Here is a 21,626-nt window from a genome sequence, read left to right on the forward strand (position 1 = left end):
AGTTTATAGAGATGGCAATTGTTTGGGGGGGTTGGTTGGTTTTTGTTTGTTTGTTTCTTTTCTTTTCATCCAGTTGTTTGTTTTTTATGTTTTCCTTTTAAACTCCAGTATATTTTCAAAAATTGTGTGGGTCAACTGCAATGCATCATTTTAAAAAATATAGAATCCTTAATATCATCTGAAGACATCAGCATGTTTTATTAAATAAACGCCTGCTTCTTATATTTGAGTATTCTGCATTTCAGTTACTTAAAAAAAACAAGGGAAGATGGGGGTTGATTTGCAGCTTTAAGAGACCTAATAGCGGCACCTGCTGGAGAAAATGTCAGAATAAGTTTTGAAGCCATTAAATCTTAAAAATTTTAGATCAGTTTGTTTCTGTTAATCAGGAAGAAATTTGTTATTTTACTATAGGAGTGTTTGTAATATGTAAATATAATTAAGTTTACAAGAGGTTCTTTGATGTTCTGCAAAATTAGAGATAAAAGTGTTTTTTCCTTTTTCAGGATAAAGTCATTTTGGGAACCGATTACCCCTTTCCACTAGGTGAGCTGAAACCTGGGAAACTGATAGAATCCATGGAAGAATTTGATGCAGAAACAAAGGTATGTGCCTTTTACTTCATGATCTTCTTCCTGAATTTTCCTGCTCTAATTGTGTTTGATTTCAGAGCACTTTGCTATGTGATAGCAAAGAACAGAGAAATCGTTACACTTAATATTCCTAGAACTGTTACTTGATCTCCAGAAATAGCTGACCTATTAAAGGGCAAAGGAAAGTTAAAATGCTGAAAGTCAATCTAGTACAACTAAATTCATAAAGCCAAGAAAGAAAACGGTAAAGAAGCACAGAATAATAATATATTTAGATTTGCATGTTAGATGAAATGAGAGAAATGTCTAAATTTTTCCTTTAATGTTTCTGTTACAAATCTACCAATCTCAAAATTTGTAATGATTCTAGTTATTTGGATATTGAGACTACAGTCTTGATTAACAGAACTCAAAGATCCAGAACCCCCAAGTAACTGGATTTTTTTTTCTTTTAGCATTTGACTTTTAGAGTGGCTAAATGTGCCTTAATGCTGCCACTGCCATTCTGCCCCTCAGGCTCCTGAACGAAAATGAGGTTAAAATGAGACTCAGTGTCCCCAGATTTCCTCTCTTTTGCCATCCCCTTCCCATCCCACACCCACCCCCAACAAAACAAGTTTTTCCTAAGACTTCACTGCCAATTACTACCAGGGGACAGGGATGGCCAAAAATGAAAACATGGGGATATATAAATTCTTAACAAATCTTACAAAAGTTTTAGTCATAGTCCTTTTGTATAAGTCTTGGCTTTCTTCTAAACTAGAATCCAAAATTTCTCTTCAACTCTAATTCTCTGCTTTAATTTTTAAGGATATATTAGCTCATCACATCTTCTCAGTAGGCTTGAAGTACATGAACAGATGCCAACAAAGGTCCTTTTTCTTTTTTTTAGATTTATTTTTTATTTTAGGCTGCGTAGGATCTTAGTTGTGGCACTAAGGATCTTCACTGAGGCATACGGGATCGTTCGTTGCGGCACACGAGCTCTTCCTTGTGGTGTACAGGGCTTTTCTCTAGTTGTGGCGCACAGGCTCCAGGGCGTGTGGGCTCTGCAGTTGTGGCGCAAAGGTTCCACAGAACGTGGGCTCTGTAGTTTGTGGCACGCAGGCTCCCTAGTTGAGGCGCGTGAGCTCAGTAGTTGCAGTGCGTGGGTTTAATTGCCCCATGGCATGTGGGATCTTAGTTCCTTGACCAGGGATCGAACCTGCGTCCCCTGCATTGTAAGGCGGATTCTTTACCACTAGACCAGCAGGGAAGTCCCACGGGTCCATTTTGACATATACTAGTTGCAAGTTATTGACTGGGAGACCTCAGACTGCTTTAAACAGGAAGTTTCTCCTTTGGCACTTACCCACCTTAAGGCACTAAAAGTCTTGAATTGTTAAATATATACTTATTAAAGTAGTAAGCAATACTAAGTTTTTTAACTTTTTATATCAAAGGTTTTATATCAAAGGTTGAGAAATGAAAAACTTTCTATAACATTAACCAAAATTAAACTGAAACCAGATTACCCCAAGAATCCTGATTAAGATTTTAATGGAATAATAATAATTATTATTACATGCCTTTTGTTATTTAATTTTATGTGCTTATCACTTTCAAGTTTTCAGAAAATCTTGAATAAAAATTTTATATTGTCACAAATTCATGACATTCTGTATAAGGTTACTCATTATAACACTGTTTGTAATAAAACTAAAAACAATCTACAGGGGAATAAATAAATAATAACATATCCATACAATGGATTCTATACAGCCATAAAAAAATATTAAGAATCGATTTCTAAGATATATTAAGTTAAGCAAGGTGCAAAAACTGCATATAGTATACTTCCATTTGTGTATGGTATACTATCCATTTGTGAAAAAAAATTATAAACCTACATATAAATGCATAAAATATTTCTGGAAGAAGGACAAGAAACTGATAACTCTGGAAAGAAAAAATAGTGGTTGGGTAGCACTAGTGAAAGGAAATGTACATTTTTATACCTTTTGAATTTTGAGCCACATGAAGGTAAAATTTCACTAAAAAGTTTTAAATGAAATAAATAAATCCATTTGATGAGCACAACCAGCCTGGGAGATAGGCAAATGCATTCCACCATGTAGATGCAGAGGAGAAAAACAAGACTTGGGGGTTGAGTGATTTGCCAAAAGGGATATAACTGCTGGATTACAGCACATGGACCCAACCCCAAATCTCCAGACTCCAGGATCAGGTTTCCATCCAACACACCAAAATGTATCTCCTTCAAAGGATACTCAGTACCAACCTATTTTATTATTTTTATTTATTTATTTTTATTTGGCTGCGTTGGGTCTTCGTTGCTGCGTGCCGGCTTTCTCTAGTGGCAGCGAGTGGGGGATACTCTTCGTTGCGGTGTGCGGGCTTCTCATTGCAGTGGCTTCTCTTGTTGTGGCTCACGGGCTCTAGGGCACAGGCTCAGTAGTTGTGGCGCACGAGCTCAGTAGTTGTGGCTCGTGGGCTCTAGAGCACAGGCTCAGTAGTTGTGGCGCATGGGCTTAGTTGCTCCGCGGCATGTGTGATCCCCCCGGACCAGGGCTCGAATCCACATCTCCTGCACTGCCAGGCAGATTCCCAGCCACTGCGACACCAGGGAAGCCCCCCAACCTATTTTTTTTTAATAAATTTATTTATTTATTTTTGGCTGCCTTGGGTCTTGGTTGCTACGTGTGGGCTTTCTCTAGTTGTGGTGAGCAGGGGTTACACTTCGTTGTGGTGCGCAGGCTTCTCATTGCAGTGGCTTCTCTTGTTGCAGAGCATGGGCTCTAGGCACACGGGCTTCAGTAGTTGTGGCACGTGGGCTCAGTAGTTGTGGCACACAGTCTTAGTTGCTCTGCAGCATGTGGGATCTTCCCGGACCAGGGCTCAAACCCGTGTCCCCTGCATTGGCAGGCGGATTCTTAACCACTGCACCACCAGGGAAGCCCCACCCAACCTATTTTAAAAAGCAAATAGTTTCTAGCAGCAGCAACAGTCACTTCTGAATCTTCCTTTAGAGGAGGGTGGCCCAAGTGTGAATCTGGGAAGAACCCTGAATAAGAGGTCCCTGCCTCAAATTACCCACTCTGCAAGGCTGTGTGAGAACCCTGAAGTGGTCATGATATATAGATACACACTAATGGTACGGATATTACACGACACCATACATGTTTCCTTCCACCCTCAATTACATACCTGCCTTTTGCAAGCGGGATACATATCAATTAGGGTATCACAAAATTACCCCTCAAAACACAGGAGTTCTTTCTGTGGAGATGATCTAATCTATAGCTGGGGAGAGAGTGAAAAAAAACTTGGCAGTCTTTTTCTCATGTGAAATTTATAAATGTACATACTTGTACAATTTTCTGAGACTCTTCACCTGTATCACGTTTCTTGCTCCAAAAGAGCTTACTTTTTATTCAGGGCCATGTGAAAGGACAACACATATACCGAGAAGGTGGTAGGTGGCTAGATGACTTCTGGGCACTCTTTCCAACTGTCTTATCTTACAGACCTAAAACTCACTGGAGGGTCCTGTAAAAAGAAAGTCATTTTCCTAAGAGGGTTTTCCCTGTTGTAATTCTCCTCCCCTCCTCCCACAACCAAGTTTCAAACTTAGATTTCAAATAGAGGACAAAGGGGGAACTGAAGGCAGTTAGTTAAAAGGTACAAACTTCCAGTTACAAGATAAATAAGTACTAGGGTTGTAATGTACAACATGATAAATATAATTAATGCTGCTATATGTTATATATGAAAGTTATTAAGAAACTAAATCCTAAGAGTTCTCATCCCAAGGAAAAAAATATTTTTTTCTGTTTCTTTAATGTATCTATACGAGATGATGGATGTTCACTAAACTTATTGTGATCATTTCATGATGTACATAAGTCAAATCATTATGTTGTACACCTTAAACTTATAGTGTTCTATATCAATTATATCTCAATAAAACTGGAAGAAAAAAAAGAACTTCATTCCTTTTGGGGCCTGAATATTCCATTTATGTATATACCACATTTAAAAATCTATTCATCTGTTGATGTATCCTTAGGTTGTTTCCATCTTTTGGCTGCTGTGAACATTCACATACAAGTATCTGAGTCCCTGTTTTTAATTCTTTTGGCTATATAACTAGGAGTAGACTTGTTGGGTCATATCATAATTCTGTTTCTAATATATTTAAACTTATCATTCTATTATGTTGTATAAAAAGCATTTGCAGAAATCTTTCACTAGTAACTGTTATTATAAAAATAAGCATAAAACAAATACACATTTTATATGTTACTTATAACATAAATACATATTTACATGTTTCAAAAAATCCATTTTTTGTCCATGATTGTCAACATATTTGAGAAGTAGGGAAAATAATAAAAGCACAAATATACCACACACCATTTATATTTTTGCTTTTAAAAGACTGTTCAAAACAAATATATGAATATAATTTGAAAAACAGTGGGGTGAAACATGGGTCAAGAGAGTCATTGTTTAACCTGCTAATATTTTTCTCTCACACTGGGGAACTGAGTTTTTAAAAACCTGATTAAGACACTTACTAAGTACTTTAAAACAACCATTAAATAATGCTTTAAAATAAAATCTTTTCTTTTTCAGGATAAACTCAAAGCTGGCAATGCTCTAAAATTTTTGGGTCTTGAGAGAAAACAATTTGAATGACTGAATTTACTACAAAGGCAAATTTCAAGAAGATATTTTATTTTTGTTTTTAAATATGTATCACTTATGTATCACTAAAATCCTATTTTGAACACTTTTATCTAGAAATAGAATATATATCCTAAATTGTTCATAACAAAAATGACTCATGCTTTTATTCAGAAAAGCAGTACATTATTTCATGTGCAAATCAAAAATAATTTTCCCAGTGCCTTTTAAATTAATGTCAGAAATAAAAAGCAAAACGTCATTAATGATTTCTATGGAAAAAATAACAGATTCATCCCAGAGCGTTCAGGTAGGTTCTACTTTGAGCAAATATATGTTCATAGGGCCCAAATAAACTGTTTTTATTCACTTTAACACCTTCCATTAGCCCAGAAGTGGGCTGAGAGTGCTTTAGGCTCCAAAAAAATAAATAATATACATATTCCATAATGTCTAGGAGCTTATAGCCCAATTAAGGAGGCAAGACACATGTTCATGGAATAATAACTAAGCAATAAAACATGCATGTCACAGAAGTTTCAGTAAGAAAAATTCATTTGGATTCAAACTTTGGGCAGATCTTCACAGAAGCTGGAACTTGGGCTGAGTCTATACGGATGGATAAGGCATGTTTAGGTTTGGAAGATAGGAAATAGATAGGAAGGCAAAACTATGGGAACATAGTTCCCATATGAATGAGAACTTATCTATTCTGGAGAAAAGTTTCAGTATGTAATTTACTTTTACGAGAAGCTCTTTTAATTTAAAATACAGAGCAGAATGTTTAAAGAAGGCTGTAGAGACCGAGCAGGGCAATACCAGGGTAGCCTTGTTCTACTCACTTCATTTCTGGTCATCCCACCTGGACTGCTGAAAATGAACTTGGTCCTGGGAAGGGTGATGAACATCTGTGGTTCATGTTCCTCTGGCTGAATTCTAAAATCAAATATAATTTTTCTAAATTACCCTCTTGCTTCAGTTTCATTCGTACTTCTTTTCCCTTCCATTAGTCCAGAAAATCAAGTTGAGTACTGGCATGTGATTTGTACTGATTTAATTTTTGCTAAACTACACCCATCCCGTTATTTTTTCTTCATTTATTTAGTCTGTAACTCCATCTCTTTCTTGCTACTCCTGTTGCTTTCTAGGACTTTACCCACCCACCACTCTGTTACTCCAATCTGCCTAAAAAGAAAAACAAAGTTGTGCAAAACAGCAACATGAAGCATGTGTTATTATTCTTTTCCTTCCCCATTCTTTGGGGAAAATATCTGTACCTTTTCAAATAATATATATTTGAGCACTGTTAACACAGTGTTTGATGATTGTGTTATTATGAAAAGTAACTTGATCATCTCATTCAGTATCATAGATCTATAGATACATAGTTTAAATAGATACCGGGTATATTCATAGTCACAGAGTATTTATATGATGTGCCAGTACTGTAGGACAGTTCCAGACACTGGGGATATAGAAGTTAACAAAAAGGATAAAATTCCTTGCCTGATGAAGCCTACAATCTGGAGGGTAAGAAACATAAATAAATGAAGGAGGACAAAGAAAGAAGGAATGGAGAGTGAGAGGGAGGGAGGGAGGAAGGAAGGGAGGGAGGGAGGGAAGGAAGGAAGAGAGGGAATTCTTCTCATACTGATAAACATTATGCAGAAATGAAAACAAGGAAATGTATAGAGTGACTAGGGGAAGGATGGGAGATAAAACATTGAGCTGTGAGGCCAGAGAACACCACTTTAAAGAGGACTTTGAACTAAGACTCGACCAGTAGAAAGAAAGAGCCATGGAGAAGAGTCTTGCGGGCAAAGGCTGGAGCAGCAAAGGCTCTGAGGCAGAAAAGAGCTCTGGCAGAGCTTGTGAGCAAGGGGGAGAGAAGTAGCGACAAAGCGGAAAAGCTGGCCAGGTAAGCAGGCCAAGGTCAAGTTTAGATTTTCATATTAAGTTTTATAGGAAGCCATTGGAGTTTTTTTAAAATAGGTTTGTGACATGCTCTGACCTAGGTTTAAAAAAACACATTAGCAGCTGTGTAGAAAATTATTTAAAGGGGTCAAGAATGGTACTAGGGAGACTAGGCAAGAAATGATGGTGACTTGGGCAAGAGTAGTAGAAAGGGGATGGTGAGATGGGGTTGTAGGGAGAAGCAACAGCACTTGATAAATGTGAGGACAAGGGGAGATGGGAAGGAAAGAAATCAAGGCTGATACCCAGGTGCCTGTCTGTTACGTGTGAGTGCACCACAGTTTGTTCAATCAGTCTCCTACATTCGAACATTACATGTGATTTTCCAATATTTTGCAATTACAAACAACACTGCAATAAAATTAGGTTCATTTCTTACAGCAAACATAAGGACAACCCCAACTTCGATTTGATCAAAGATTAACTCTAAGATAAAATGAAACTATGCAGATGCAAGAAAAGATGAGAAAATTCCTCTTTAATCCGAATGTAAAGAAGGGCTTTCTTTCCTTTTTTCTAAAATTTATTTATTTTATTTATTTATTTTTGGCTGCGTTGGATCTTCGTTGCTGCACGCGGGCTTTCTCTAGTTGCAGTGAGCGGGGGCTATTCTTTGTTGCGGTTCACGGGCTTCTCATTGCAGTGGCTTCTCTTGTTGTGCAGCATGGGCTCTAGGGGCATGGGTTTCAGTAGTCATGGCACGTGGGCTTAGTAGTTGTGGCTTGCGGGCTCTAGAGTGCAGGCTCAGTAGTTGTGGTGCACAGGATTAGTTACTCGGCGGCATGTGGGATCTTCCTGGACCAGGGCTCGAACCATATCCCCTGTATTGGCAGGCGGATTCCTAACCATTGCGCCACCAGGGAAGCCCAAGAAGGGCTTTCTAATGATGTCTTTTCTGTGCAATAACTCTGGGGACATTTAGCCTCTGAGATGTAGCTAAAGGTATTAAACTCATCCATACCTTAGACACAGATGCCTTGACTCCTAGTTTTTTTCACTAGAGCAGCTAAGCAGATTTATTTTACCATCATGAGGAAGAGTGGGAAAAACAGATTTAGGAAGAAAGAGAATCAATAGTTCTACTGTGGGCTTCCCTGGTGGCGCAGTGGTTGAGAGTCCACCTGCCGAGGCAGGGGACGTGGGTTCGTGCCCCGGTCCGGGAGGATCCCACATGCCGTGTAGCTGTTGGGCCCGTGAGCCATGGCCGCTGAGCCTGCGCGTCCAGAGTCTATGCTCCACAATGGGAGAGGCCACAACAGTGAGAGGCCCGCTTACCGCAAAAAATAAATAAATAAATAAAATATATATATATGTATATATATATATATAGTTCTACTGTTGGACTTGTTATATTTCAGATGTGTCTTAGACATTTAAGTAGGAATGTCCAGTAAGCAGTTAGGTATATTACTCTGGAGACTTCAAGAGGGAAGCTGCGGAGAGGCCATCAGTGTACAAAAGGTATTTAAAGAAATAAGACTGGATGAAATCACTGAGAGAAAAAGTAGAGCAGAGAACCAAAAGAACCCAGGACAAACACCTGGGATTCAGCAGCATTTGGAAGTTGGATGGAGGTAGCCAGCATTGAAAACTGAGTAGTGCCCAGTAAGGTAGGAGGAAAACCATAAAAATGTGGTATTCAGAAGTAAGGGGGAGACAATGTTTCAACAAGTCCTAACAGCTTTAGGCATTTAAAAAAAAAAAAAAAAGCTACAATACTATGATACTTGGCAGAATCATATGCCCCCAATATAACTCAATCCCTTTATCCCAAAAATGTTCCACTTCCTATAGTCCCAACTCTGATTAATGGCATCACCCAGTCACCAAAATTCTCTCCTTCACCCATATCAAACCTGACATTAACTCTGATAGATTCTGCCATTTTAACATATATCTTTCACTTCTTATCTATTCTTTCTTCCCTAACGCTCCCAACTAAATTCAGGTCCTCAAGTTTCAGCAGGACTATTGAAATAATCTCTTATGTATACCCCTGCCTCTTGGCTTAGTCTGGGTACAATCCATCTTCCATACTGTGGCCAGAGAAAATTTTCCAAAGTATGTATCTGATCATATTGCTTTCTCTCTCTCTCTCTCTCCTTCAAAATTCCTCAGGACCTAAAGTGATGGTTTCTAGGCTTTGGGATTTCATTAATCAGTACCTCCCCCTTTGAAAAACTATACTGATATCTCTAATAGAACATACTTCTCATTTTGGATTGCAGCTGCTATCTTCCCACTGGCCTGGGACTTCCTTGAGAGCAGAAACTATGACTTCATTCACTTATGCACTCATTCACATACATTCAACAATATTTATTGAGGGTCTATTATGCGCCAAGAACCACACTAGGTCCTGGGATGATGTAAGTAAAAACAAACACAGTTCCTGTCCTCAATTGTGCTTATAATCTAGTTAGGGAGACATGTATCAAATAAGCAACAAATTAATATAAAACTTCTACCATCACAAGAGCTATGAAGGAGAAGCACACAGTGTATAGAGAGCTTAAAATAAGGGATTTGAGCCAATCAGAGTTGGGGAGAGAATTTTCAGAAGTGTTGCTTGAGCTGGGATCTGAAGAGCAGACAAGAGCTAAAAGGTAGAGAGGCAAAGATGAGAGTGAAAAATATCTGAGGCAGAGGAATAAGAAATAAGACCACAGTAAGAAATAAGACCACTGGGGCTGGAGGTGAGAAAGCAAGACATTCTTGGTACAAAGTGACAAGATCACGTAGGGCCATACATCGGTTAAGGAATTTTATCTGTCAAAAAGCAATGAGGTTTTCAGGCTTATCTGGCGGCGCAGTGGTTAAGAATCTGCCTGCCAATGCAGGGGACACAGGTTCGAGCCCTGGTCCGGGAAGATCCCACATGCCGTGAAGCAACTAAGCCCATGTGCCACAACTACTCAGCCTGCACTCTAGAGACCGCAAGCCACAACTACTGAAGCCCCTGCGCCTAGAGCCCGGGCTCCGCAACAAGAGAAGCCATCGCAATGAGAAGCCCGTGCACTGCAACAAGAGTAGCCCCCCATCACTGCAACTAAAACAAAGCCCGTGCGCAGCAACGAGGACCCAATGCAGCCAAAATTAAAATAAATAAATAAATAAATTTAAATTTAAAAAATAAAGTTAAGAAAAAAAAGCAATGAGGTTTTCAATTAGGAGATGACATAACTAGAGCTGAATTTTGAAAAGATTCTTCTGGCCCTAAAACAATACTGCTCACACCCAGAATCTCAAAAATCTCTCAGGAAAATCACTTTTTCAGGTTTTTCCTGCCCATGTTTTCTACTACAAGTACTTCTCCAAAACATACTCCAGGGGGGAAAAACAAATCCCACCACCATCAGATTCCAAAGGACAACTATGCATAGTTATCCAAGTACTTCTCTTCATTGTATTCTACCATTCCCCATATTTCCGATCTCCACTAAAAAGGAAGTCAGCTCTACTTCAATTTATATTACCCAACCAGAAAACTTAAACTTATATTGATGTAAAAAAAAAATGATACAAATGAATTAGTTACAAAACAGAAAGAAACAGACACAAAAAACAAAATTATAGTTACCAAAAGGGAAAGGGGGGTGGGGGGAGGGATAAATTAGGAGCTTGGGATTAACATATACACACTACTATGTAGAAAACAGATAACCAACAAGAACCTACTGTATAACACAGAGAGCTAAACTCAATATTTTGTAATAACCTATAACGAAAAAGAATCTGAAAAGGAATATATATGTGTGTGTGTGTGCATGTGTGTGTGTGTGACTGTACCACTGTGCTGTACACCTGAAAATAACCAACTAACAAACTAATCAACTATACTTCAATTAATAAAAAGTATATTCAAGATTGGCTCAAGATGGCGAAGTAAAAGGACGAGCTCCCACTCCCTCTTGCGAGAACACCAGAATCACAACTAACTGCTGAACAATCATCAACAGGAAGACACTGGAACTCACCAAAACAGAAACCGCACATCCAAAGACAAAGGAGAAGCCACAATGAGACAGTAGGAGGGGCGCAATCACAGTAAAATCAAATCCCATAACTGCTGAGAGGGTGACTCACAGACTGGAGACCATTTAGACCACAGAAGTCCACCCACTGCAGTGAAGGTTCTGAGCCCCATGTCAGGCTTCCGAACCTGGGGGTCTGTTGATGGGAGGAGGAATTCCTAGAGAATCAGACTTTGAAGGCTAGCAGGATTTGACTACAGGACTGGGGGAAACAAAGACTCCACTCTTGGAGGGCACACACAAAGTAGTGTGCGCATCGCAACGCAGGGGAAGGAGCAGTGACCCTATAGGAGACTGAAACAGACCTGCCTGCTAGTGTTGGAGGGTCTCCTGCAGAGGCGGGGGGTGGCTCTGTCTCACCGTGAGAACAAGGACACTGGCAGCAGAAGTTCTGGGAAGGACTCCTTGGTGTGAGCCCTCCCAGAGTCCGCCATTAGCCCCACCAAAGAGCCCGGGTAGGCTCCAGTGTTGGGTCGCCTCAGGCCAAACATCCAACAGGGAGGGAACCCAGCCCCACCCATCAGCAGACGAGCGGATTAAAGTTTTACTGAGCTCTGCCCACCAAAGCAACAGCCAGCTCTACCCACAAACAGTTCCTCCCATCAGGAAACTTGCACAAGCCTCGTAGATAGCCTCATCCACCAGAGGGCAGACAGCAGAAGCAAGAACTACAATCCTGCAGCCTGTGGAACAAAAACCACATTCACAGAAAGATAGACAAGATGAAAAGGCAGAGGGCTATGTACCAGATGAAGGAATAAGATAAAACCCCAGAAAAACAACTAAATGAAGTGGAGATAGGCAACCTTCCAGAAAAAGAATTCAGAATACTGATAGTGAAGATGATCCAGGACCCTGGAAAAAGAATGGAGGAAAAGATGGAGAAGATGCAAGAAATGTTTAACAAAGACCTAGAAGAATTAAAGAACAAACAAACAGAGATGAACAATAAAATAACTGAAATGAAAACTACACTAGAAGGAATCAATAGCAGAATAACTGAGGCAGAAGAACAGATAAGTGACCTGGAAGACAGAATGATGGAATTCACGGCTGCAGAACAGAATAAAGAAAAAAGAATGAAAAGAAATGAAGACAGCCTAAGAAACCTCTGAGACAACATTAAACGCAATAACATTCGCATTATAGGGGTCCCAGAAAGAGAACAGAGAGAGAAAGGACCCGAGAAAATATTTGAAGAGATTATAGTCGAAAACATCCCTAACATGGGAAAGGCAATAGCCACCCAAGTCCAGGAAGTGCAGAGAGACCCATACAGGATAAACCCAAGGTGAAACACGCTGAGACACACAGTAACCAAATAGGCAAATATTAAAGACCAAGAAAAATTATTGAAAGCATCAACGGAAAAATGACAAATAACATACAAAGGAACTCCCATAAGGTTAACAGCTCATTTCTCAGCAGAAACTCTACAAGCCAGAAGGGAGTGGCATGATATACTTAAAGTGATGAAAGGGAAGAACCTACAACCAAGATTACTCTACCTGGCAAAGACCTCATTCAGATTCGATGGAGAAATCAAGAGCTTTACAGACAAGCAAAAGCTAATAGAATTCAGCACCACCAAACCAGCTCTACAACAAATGCTAAAGGAAGTTCTCTAAGTGGGAAACACAAGAGAAGAAAAGGACCTACAAAAACAAACCCAAAACAATTAAGAAAATGGTCATAGGAACGTACATATCGATGATTACCTTAAACGTGAATGGATTAAATGCTCCAACCAAAAGACACAGGCTTGCTGAATGGATACAAAAACAAGACCCATATATATAGTGTCTACAAGAGACACACTTCAGACCTAGGGACACATTCAGACTGAAAGTGAGGGGATGGAAAAACATATTCCATGCAAATGGAAATCAAAAGAAAGCTGGAGTAGCAATGCTCATATCACATAAAATAAAGTTTAAAATAAAGAATGTTACAAGAGACAAGGAAGGACACTACATAATGATCAAGGGATCAATCCAGGAAAAAGATATAACAATTATAAATATATATGCACCCAACATAGGAGCACCTCAATACATAAGGCAACTGCTAACAGCTATAAAAGAGGAAATCAACAGTAACACAATAATAGTGGGGGACTTTAACACCTCACTTACACCAGTGAACAGATCATCCAAACAGAAAATATATTTTTTTCTTTGCAAACAGAAAATTAATAAGGAAACACAAGCTTTGAATGACACAATAAACCAGATAGATTTCATTGATATTTAAAGGATATTCCATCCAGAAACAGCAGATTACACTTTCTTCTCAAGTGTGCACGGAAATTCTCCAGGATAGATCACATCTTGGGTCACAAACCAAGCCACACTAAATTTAAGAAAACTGTAATCATATCAAGCATCTTTTCTGACCACAACACTATGAGATTAGAAATGAATTACAGGGTAAAAACGTAAAAAACACAAACACATGGAGGCTAAACAATACCTTACTAAATAACCAAGAGATCACTGAAGAAATCAAAGAGGAAATCAGAAAATCCCTAGAGACAAATGATAATGAAAACACGACGATCCAAAACCTATGGGATGCAGCAAAAGCAGTTCTAAGAGAGAAGTTTATAGCTATACAAGCCTACCTCAAGAAACAAGAAAAATCTCAAATAATCAATCTAACCTTACACTTAAAAGAACTAGAGAAAGAAGAACAAACAAAACCCAAAGTTACTAGAAGGAAAAAAATCATAAAGATCAGAGCAGAAATAAATGAAATAGGAACAAAAAAAACAATAGCATAGATCAATAAAACAAAAGCTGGTTCTTTGAGAAGATAAACAAAATTGATAAACCATTAACCAGACTCATCAAGAAAAAGAGGGAGAGGACTCAAATCAATAAAATTAGAAATGAAAAAGGAGAAGTTGCAACAGACACCGCAGAAATACAAAGCATCCTAGGAGACTACTACAAGCAGCTCTATGCCAATAAAATGGACAACCTGGAAGAACTGGACAAATTCTTAGAAAGGTATAACCTTCCAAGACAGAACCAGGAAGAAACAGAAAATATGAACAGACCAGTCACAAGTAATGACATTGAAACTGTGATTAAAAATCTTCCAACAGGGCTTCCCTGATGGCACAGTGGTTAAGAATCCACCTGCCAATGCAGGGGACACGGGTTCGAGCCCTGTCTGGGAAGATCCCACATGCCGCGGAGCAACTAAGCCTGAGTGCCTAGAGCCTGTGCTCTGCAACAAAAGAAGCCACTGCAAAGAGAAGGCTGCGCACACCGCAACAAAGAGTAGCCCCCACTCTCTGCAACTAGAGAAAACCCACATGCAGCAACGAAAACCTGATGCAGCCAGTAAATAAATAAATAAAATTAATTAATTAAAAAAAGTTTTTAAAAACAAACAACAAAACAAAATCTTCCAACAAACAAAAGTCCAGGAACAGATGGCTTCACAGATGAATTCTATCATTTAGAGAAGAACTAACGCCCATCCTTCTCAAACTCTTCCCAAAAATTGCAGAGGAAGGAACACTCCCAAACTCATTCTATGAGGCCACCATCACCCTGATACCAAAACCAGACAAAGATACTACAAAAGAAGACAATTACAGACCAATATCACTGATGAATACAGATGTAAAAATCCTCAACAAAATTCTAGCAAACAGAATCCAACAACACATTCAAAGGATCATACACCATGATCAAGTGGGATTTACGCAGGGATGCAAGGATTCAATATACACAAATCAATCAATGTGATACACCATATTAACAAACTGAATAATAAAAACCATATGATCATCTCAATAGATGCAGAAAAAGCTTTTGACAAAATTCAACACCCATTTATGATAAAAGCACTCCAGAAAGTGGGCATAGAGGGAACCTACTTCAACAGAATAAAGGCCATATACGACAAACCCACAGCAAACATCATTCTCAATGGTGAAAAACTGAAAGCATTTCCTCTAAGATCAGGAACAAGATAAGGATGTCCACTCTCACCACTATTATTCAACATAGTTTTGGAAGTCCTAGCCATGGCAATCAGAGAAGAAAAAGAAATAAAAGGAATCCAAATTGGAAAACAAAAAGTAAAACTGTCACTGTTTGCAGATGAGATGATACTATACATAGAGAATCCAACAGATGCCACGAGAATACTACTAGAGCTAATTAATGAAATTGGTAAAGTTGCAGGATACAAAATTAATGTACAGAAATCTCTTGCATTCCTATACACTAATGATGAAAAATCTGAAAGAGAAATTAAGGAAACACTCCCATTTACCACTGCAACAAAAAGAATAAAATACCTAGGAATAAACCTACCTAGGGAGACAAAAGACCTGTATGCAGAAAACTATAAGACACTGATACCAACAGATGGAGAGATATACCATGTTCTTGGATTGGAAGAATCAATACTGTGAAAATTACTATACTACCCAAAGCAATCTACACATTCAATGTAAGCCCTATCAAATTACCAATGGCATTTTTTACAGAACTAGAATAAAAAATCTTAAAATTTGTATGGAGTCACAAAAGACCCCGAATAGCTAAAGCAGTATTGAGGGAAAAAAACGGAGTTGGAGGAATCAGACTTCCTGACTTCAGACTACTACAAAGCTACAGTAATCAAGACAATATCGTACTGTCACAAAAACACAAATATTGATCAATAGAACAGGATAGAAAGCTCAGATATAAACCCGCGCACCTATGGTCAACTAATCTATGACAAATAAGGCAAGGATATACAATGGAGAAAAGACAGTCTCTTCAATAAGTGGTTCTGGGAAAACTGGACAGCTACATGTAAAAGAATGAAATTAGATCACTCCCTAACACCACACACAAAAATAAACTCAAAATGGATTAGAGACCTAAATGTAAGGCCAGACACTATAAAACTCTTAGAGGAATACATAAGCAGAACACTCTATGACATAAAACATTGCAAGATCCTTTTTGACCCACCTTCTAGAGAAATGGAAATAAAAACAAAAATAAACAAATGGGACCTAACGAAACTTAAAAGCTTTTGCACAGCAAAGGAAACCATAAAGAAAACGAAAAGACAACCTTCAGAATGGGAGACATTTTTTGCAAACGAATCAATGGACAAAGGATTAATCTCCAAAATATATAAACAGCTCATGCAGCTCAATATTGAAAAAACAAACAACCCAATCCAAAAATGGGCAGAAGACCGAAATAGACATTTCTCCAAAGAAGACATACAGATGGCCATGAAGCACATGAAAAGCTGCTCATCATCACTAATTATTAGAGAAATGCAAATCAAAACTACAATGAGGTATCACCTCATACTGGTTAGAATGGGCATCATCAGAAAATCTACAAACAACAAATGCTTCAGAGGGTGTGGAGAAAAGGGCACCCTATTGCACTGTTGGTGGGAATGTAAATGGATACAGCCACTATGGAGAACAGTATGGAGGTTCCTTAAATAACTAAAAATAGAATTACCATGTGACCCAGCAATCCCACTACTGGGCATATACCCAGAGAAAACCATAATTCAAAAAGACACGTGCGGGTTTCCCTGGTGTCGCAGTGGTTGAGAGTCCACCTGCCGATGCAGGGGACACGGGTTCGTGCCCCGGTCCAGGAAGATCCCACATGTTGCGGAGCGGCTAGGCCTGGGAGCCATGGCCACTGAGCCTGCGTGTCTGGAGCCTGTGCTCCACAACGGGAGAGGCCACAACAGTGAGAGGCCCGTGCACCGCAAAAAAAAAAAAAAAAAAAAAAAAGACACATGCACCTCAGTGTTTATTGCAGCACTATTTACAATAGCCAGGACATGGAAGCAAAATGCCCATCAACAGGCGAATGGATAAAGAAGATGTGGGGGACACTTCCGGGAAGATGGCGGAAGAGTAAGACGCGGAGATCACCTTCCTCCCCACAGATACACCAGAAATACATCTACACGTGGAACAACTCCTACAGAACACCTACTGAACACTGAAAGAAGACCTCAGACCTCCTAAAAGGCAAGAAACCCCCCATGTACCTGGGTAGGGCAAAAGAAAAAAGAATAAACAGAGACACAAGGATAGGAATGGGACCTGCACCAGTGGGAGGGAGCCGTGACGGAGGAAACGTTTCCACACACTAGGAAGCCCCTTCGCGGGCAGAGACTGCGGGTGGCGGAGGGGGGAGCTTCGGAACCGCGGAGGAGAGCACAGCAACAGGGGTGCAGGGGGCAAAGCGGCGAGATTCCCGCACAGAGGATCGGTGCCAACCAGCACTCACCAGGCCGAGAGGCTGCTTGTCTGCTCCCCTGGCGGGGCGGGCGGGGCTGGGAGCTGAGGCTCGGGCTTCGGTCAGATGGCAGGGAGAGGACTGGGGTTGGCGGCATGAACACAGCCTGCAGGGGTTAGTGCGCCACGGCTAGCCGGGAGGGAGTCCGGGGAAAAGTTTGGACCTGCTGAAGAGGCAAGAGACTTTTTCTTCCCTCTTTCTTTCCTGGTGAGTGAAGAGAGGGGAATAAGAGCGCTGCTTAAAGGAGCTCCAGAGACGGGCGCGAGCCGCGGCTAAAAGCTCGAACCCCGGAGACGGGCATAAGATGCTAGGGCTGCTGCTGCCGCCACCAAGAAGCCTGTGTACGAGCACAGGTCACTATCCACACCCCGCTTCCGGGGAGCCTGTGCAGTCCGCCACTGTCAGGGTCCGGGGATCCAGGGACAACTCCCCCGGAAGAACGCACGGCGTGCCTCAGGCTGGTGCAACGTCACGCTGGCCTCTGCCGCCGCAGGCTCGCCCCGCACTCCTTGCCCCTCCCTCCACCCCGGCCTGAGTGAGCCAGAGGCCCCGAATCAGCTGCTCTTTTAACCCCATCCTGTCTGAGAGAAGAACAGATGCCCTCTGGCGACCTACGCGCAGAGGCGGGGCCAAATCCAAAGCTGAGTCCCTGGGAGCTGTGAGAACAAAGAGAAAGGGAAATCTCTCCCAGCAGCCTCAGAAGCAGCCGATTAAAGCTCCACAATCAATTTGATGTACCTGCATCTGTGGAATACATGAATAGACAACGAATCATCCCAAATTAAGGACGTGGACTTTGAGACCAAGATTTATGATTTTTTCCCCTTTTCCTTTTATTGTGAGTGTGTATGTGTATGCTTCTGTGTCAGATTTTGTCTGTATAGCTTTGCTTCCACCATCTGTCCGAGGGTTCTATCTGTCCGTTTTTTTGTTGTTTTTTAAAAAATTTTTTTTCTTAATAATAACTGTTCATTTTAATTATTTTATTTTACTTTATCTTCGTTCTTTCTTTCCTTCCTTCCCTCCTTTAGACAACGAATCATCCCAAATTAAGGAGGTGGATGTTGAGAGCAAGATTTACGATTTTTTCCTCTTTTCCTCTTTTTGTGAGTGTGTATGTGTATGGTTCTATGTGAGATTTTGTCTGTATAGCTTTGCTTCCACCATTTGTCCTAGGGCTCTATCCGTCCGTTTTTTTTTCTCTTAATAATTATGATTTTATTTTAATAACTTTATTATATTTTATCTTACTTTTATTTTACTTTATCTTCTTTCTTTCTTTTTTCCTTCCTTCTCTCCTTCCTTCCTCCCTCCTTTCTTTCTTTCTTTCCTTCCTTCCTTCTCTTCTTCTTCTTCCTTTCTTTCTTTCTTTCTTTCTACTTTTTCTCTCTTTTATTCAGAGCCGTGTGGATGAAAGGCTCTTAGTGCTGCAGCCAGGAGACAGTGCTGTGCCTCTGAGGTGGGAGAGCCAATTTCAGGACACTGGTCCACAATAGACTTACTAGCTCCACATAATATCAAATGGCGAAAATCTCCCAGAGATCTCCATCTCAACACCAGCACCCAGCTTCACTCAACAACCAGCAACCTACAGTGCTGAACACCCTATGCCAAACAACTAGCAAGATAGGAACACAACCCCACCCAGTAGCAGAGAGGCTGCCTAAAATCATAATAAGTCCACAGACACTCCAAAACACACCACCAGACGTGGACCAGCCCACCAGAAAGACAAGATCCAGCCTCATCCACCAGAACACAGGCACTAGGCCCCTCCACCAGGAAGCCTACACAACCCACAGAACCAACCTTAGCCACTGGGGACAGACACCAAAAACAACGGGAACTACGAACCTGCAGCCTGCAAAAAGGAGACCCCAAACACAGTAAGATAAGCAAAATGAGAAGACAGAAAAACACACAGCAGATGAAGGAGCAAGATAAAAACCCACCAGACCAAACAAATGAAGAGGAAATAGGCAGTCGACCTGAAAAAGAATTCAGAACCATAATAGTAAAGATGATCCAAAATCTTCGAAATAGAATAGACAAAATGCAAGAAACATTTAACAAGGACCTAGAAGAACTAAAGATGAAACAAACAACAATGAAAAACACAATAAATGAAATGAAAAATACTCTAGATGGGATCAATAGCAGAATAACTGAGGCAGAAGAACAGATAAGTGACCTGGAAGATAAAATAGTGGAAATAACTACTGCAGAGCAGAATAAAGAAAAAAGAATGAAAAGAACTGAGGACAGTCTCAGAGACCTCTGGGACAACATTAAAGGCACCAACATTCGAATAATAGGGGTTCCAGAAGAAGAAGAGAAAAAGAAAGGGACTGAGAAAATATTTGAAGAGATTATAGTTGAAAAATTCCCTAATATGGGAAAGGAAATAGTTAATCAAGTCCAGGAAGCACAGAGAGTCCCATACAGGATAAATCCAAGGAGAAATACGCCATGACACATATTAATCAAACTGTCTAAAATTAAATACAAAGAAAACATATTAAAAGCAGCAACGGAAAAACAACAAATAACATACAAGGGAATCCCCATAAGGTTAACTGCTGACCTTTCAGCAGAAACTCTGCAAGCCAGAAGGGACTGGCAGGACATATTTAAAGTGATGAAGGAGAAAAACCCGAAACCAAGATTACTCTACCCAGCAAGGATCTCATTCAGATTTGATGGAGAAATTAAAACCTTTACAGACAAGCAAAAGCTGAGAGAGCTCAGCACCACCAAACCAGCTCTACAACAACTGCTAAAGGAACTTCTCTAGGCAAGAAACACAAGAGAAGGAAAAGACCTACAATAACGAACCCAAAACAATTAAGAAAATGGGAATAGGAACATACATATCGATAAATACCTTAAATGTGAATGGACTAAATGCTCCCACCAAAAGACACAGATTGGCTGAATGGATACAAAAACAAGACCCATATATTTGCTGTCTACAAGAGACCCACTTTAGAACTAGACACACATACAGACTGAAAATAAGGGGATGGAAAAAGATATTTCATGCAAATGGAAACCAAAGGAAAGCTGGAGTAGCAATTCTCATATCAGAAAAAATAGACTTTAAAATAAAGACTACTAGAAGAGACAAAGAAGGACACTACATAATGATCAAGGGATGGATCCAAGAAGAAAATATAACAATTGTAAATATTTATGCACCCAACATAGGAGCACCTCAATACATAAGGCAAATACTAACAGCCATAAAAGGGGAAATCGACAGTAACACATTCATAGTAGGGGACTTTAACACCTCACTTTCACCAATGGACAGATCATCCAAAATGAAAATAAATAAGGAAACACAAGCTTTAAATGATACATTAAACAAGATGGACTTAATTGATATTTATAGGACATTCCATCCAAAAACAACAGAATACACATTTTTCTCTAGTGCTTATGGAACATTGTCCAGGATAGATCATATCTTGGGTCACAAATCAAGCCTTGGTAAATTTAAGACAATTGAAATTGTATCAAGTATCTTTTCCGACCACAACGCTATGAGACTAGATATGAATTACAGGAAAAGATCTGTAAAAAATACAAACACATGGAGGATAAACAATACACTACGTAATAATGAAGTGATCACTGAAGAAATCAAATAGGAAATTTAAAAATGCCTAGAAACAAATGATAATGGAGACACGACGACCCAAAATCTATGGGATGCAGCAAAAGCAGTTCTAAGAGGGAAGTTTATAGCAATACAATCCTACCCTAAGAAACAGGAAACATCTCGAATAAACAACCTAACCTTGCACCTAAAGCAATTAGAGAAAGAAGAACAAAATACCCCAAACTTAGCAGAAGGAAAGAAATCATAAAAATTAGCTCAGAAATAAATGAAAAAGAAATGAAGGAAACAATAGCAAAGATCAATAAAACTAAAAGCTGGTTCTTTGAGAAGATAAACAAAATTGATAAACCATTAGCCAGACTCATCAAGAAAAAAAGAGAGAAGACTCAAATCAATAGAATTAGAAATGAAAAAG

At 39.7% G+C, this 21,626-nt stretch overlaps 1 protein-coding gene across 2 annotated transcripts in view; it reads left to right on the plus strand.

Annotated features, from left to right (window-relative positions):
* Positions 1-19,097, plus strand: part of ACMSD (aminocarboxymuconate semialdehyde decarboxylase) — a 76,028-nt gene extending 56,931 nt beyond the window's left edge. Inside the window, exons 9-10 of one of the 2 annotated variants that reach the window (XM_082840635.1) lie at positions 507-605; positions 18,987-19,097. In XM_082840635.1, coding sequence (XP_082696761.1) covers positions 507-605; positions 18,987-19,082 — 195 coding nt within the window. In that variant the 3' untranslated portion in view covers positions 19,083-19,097. Of the gene's footprint in view, positions 1-506; positions 606-5,231; positions 6,848-18,986 lie in introns of those variants that run through there. The other variant, XM_082840636.1, reaches the window with a different exon arrangement.
* Positions 19,098-21,626: the final 2,529 nt, after the last annotated feature.

This window comes from Leucopleurus acutus, assembly GCF_964270905.1.
Source record: "Leucopleurus acutus genome assembly, chromosome: 6".
Lineage (NCBI taxonomy): Eukaryota > Metazoa > Chordata > Mammalia > Artiodactyla > Delphinidae > Leucopleurus > Leucopleurus acutus.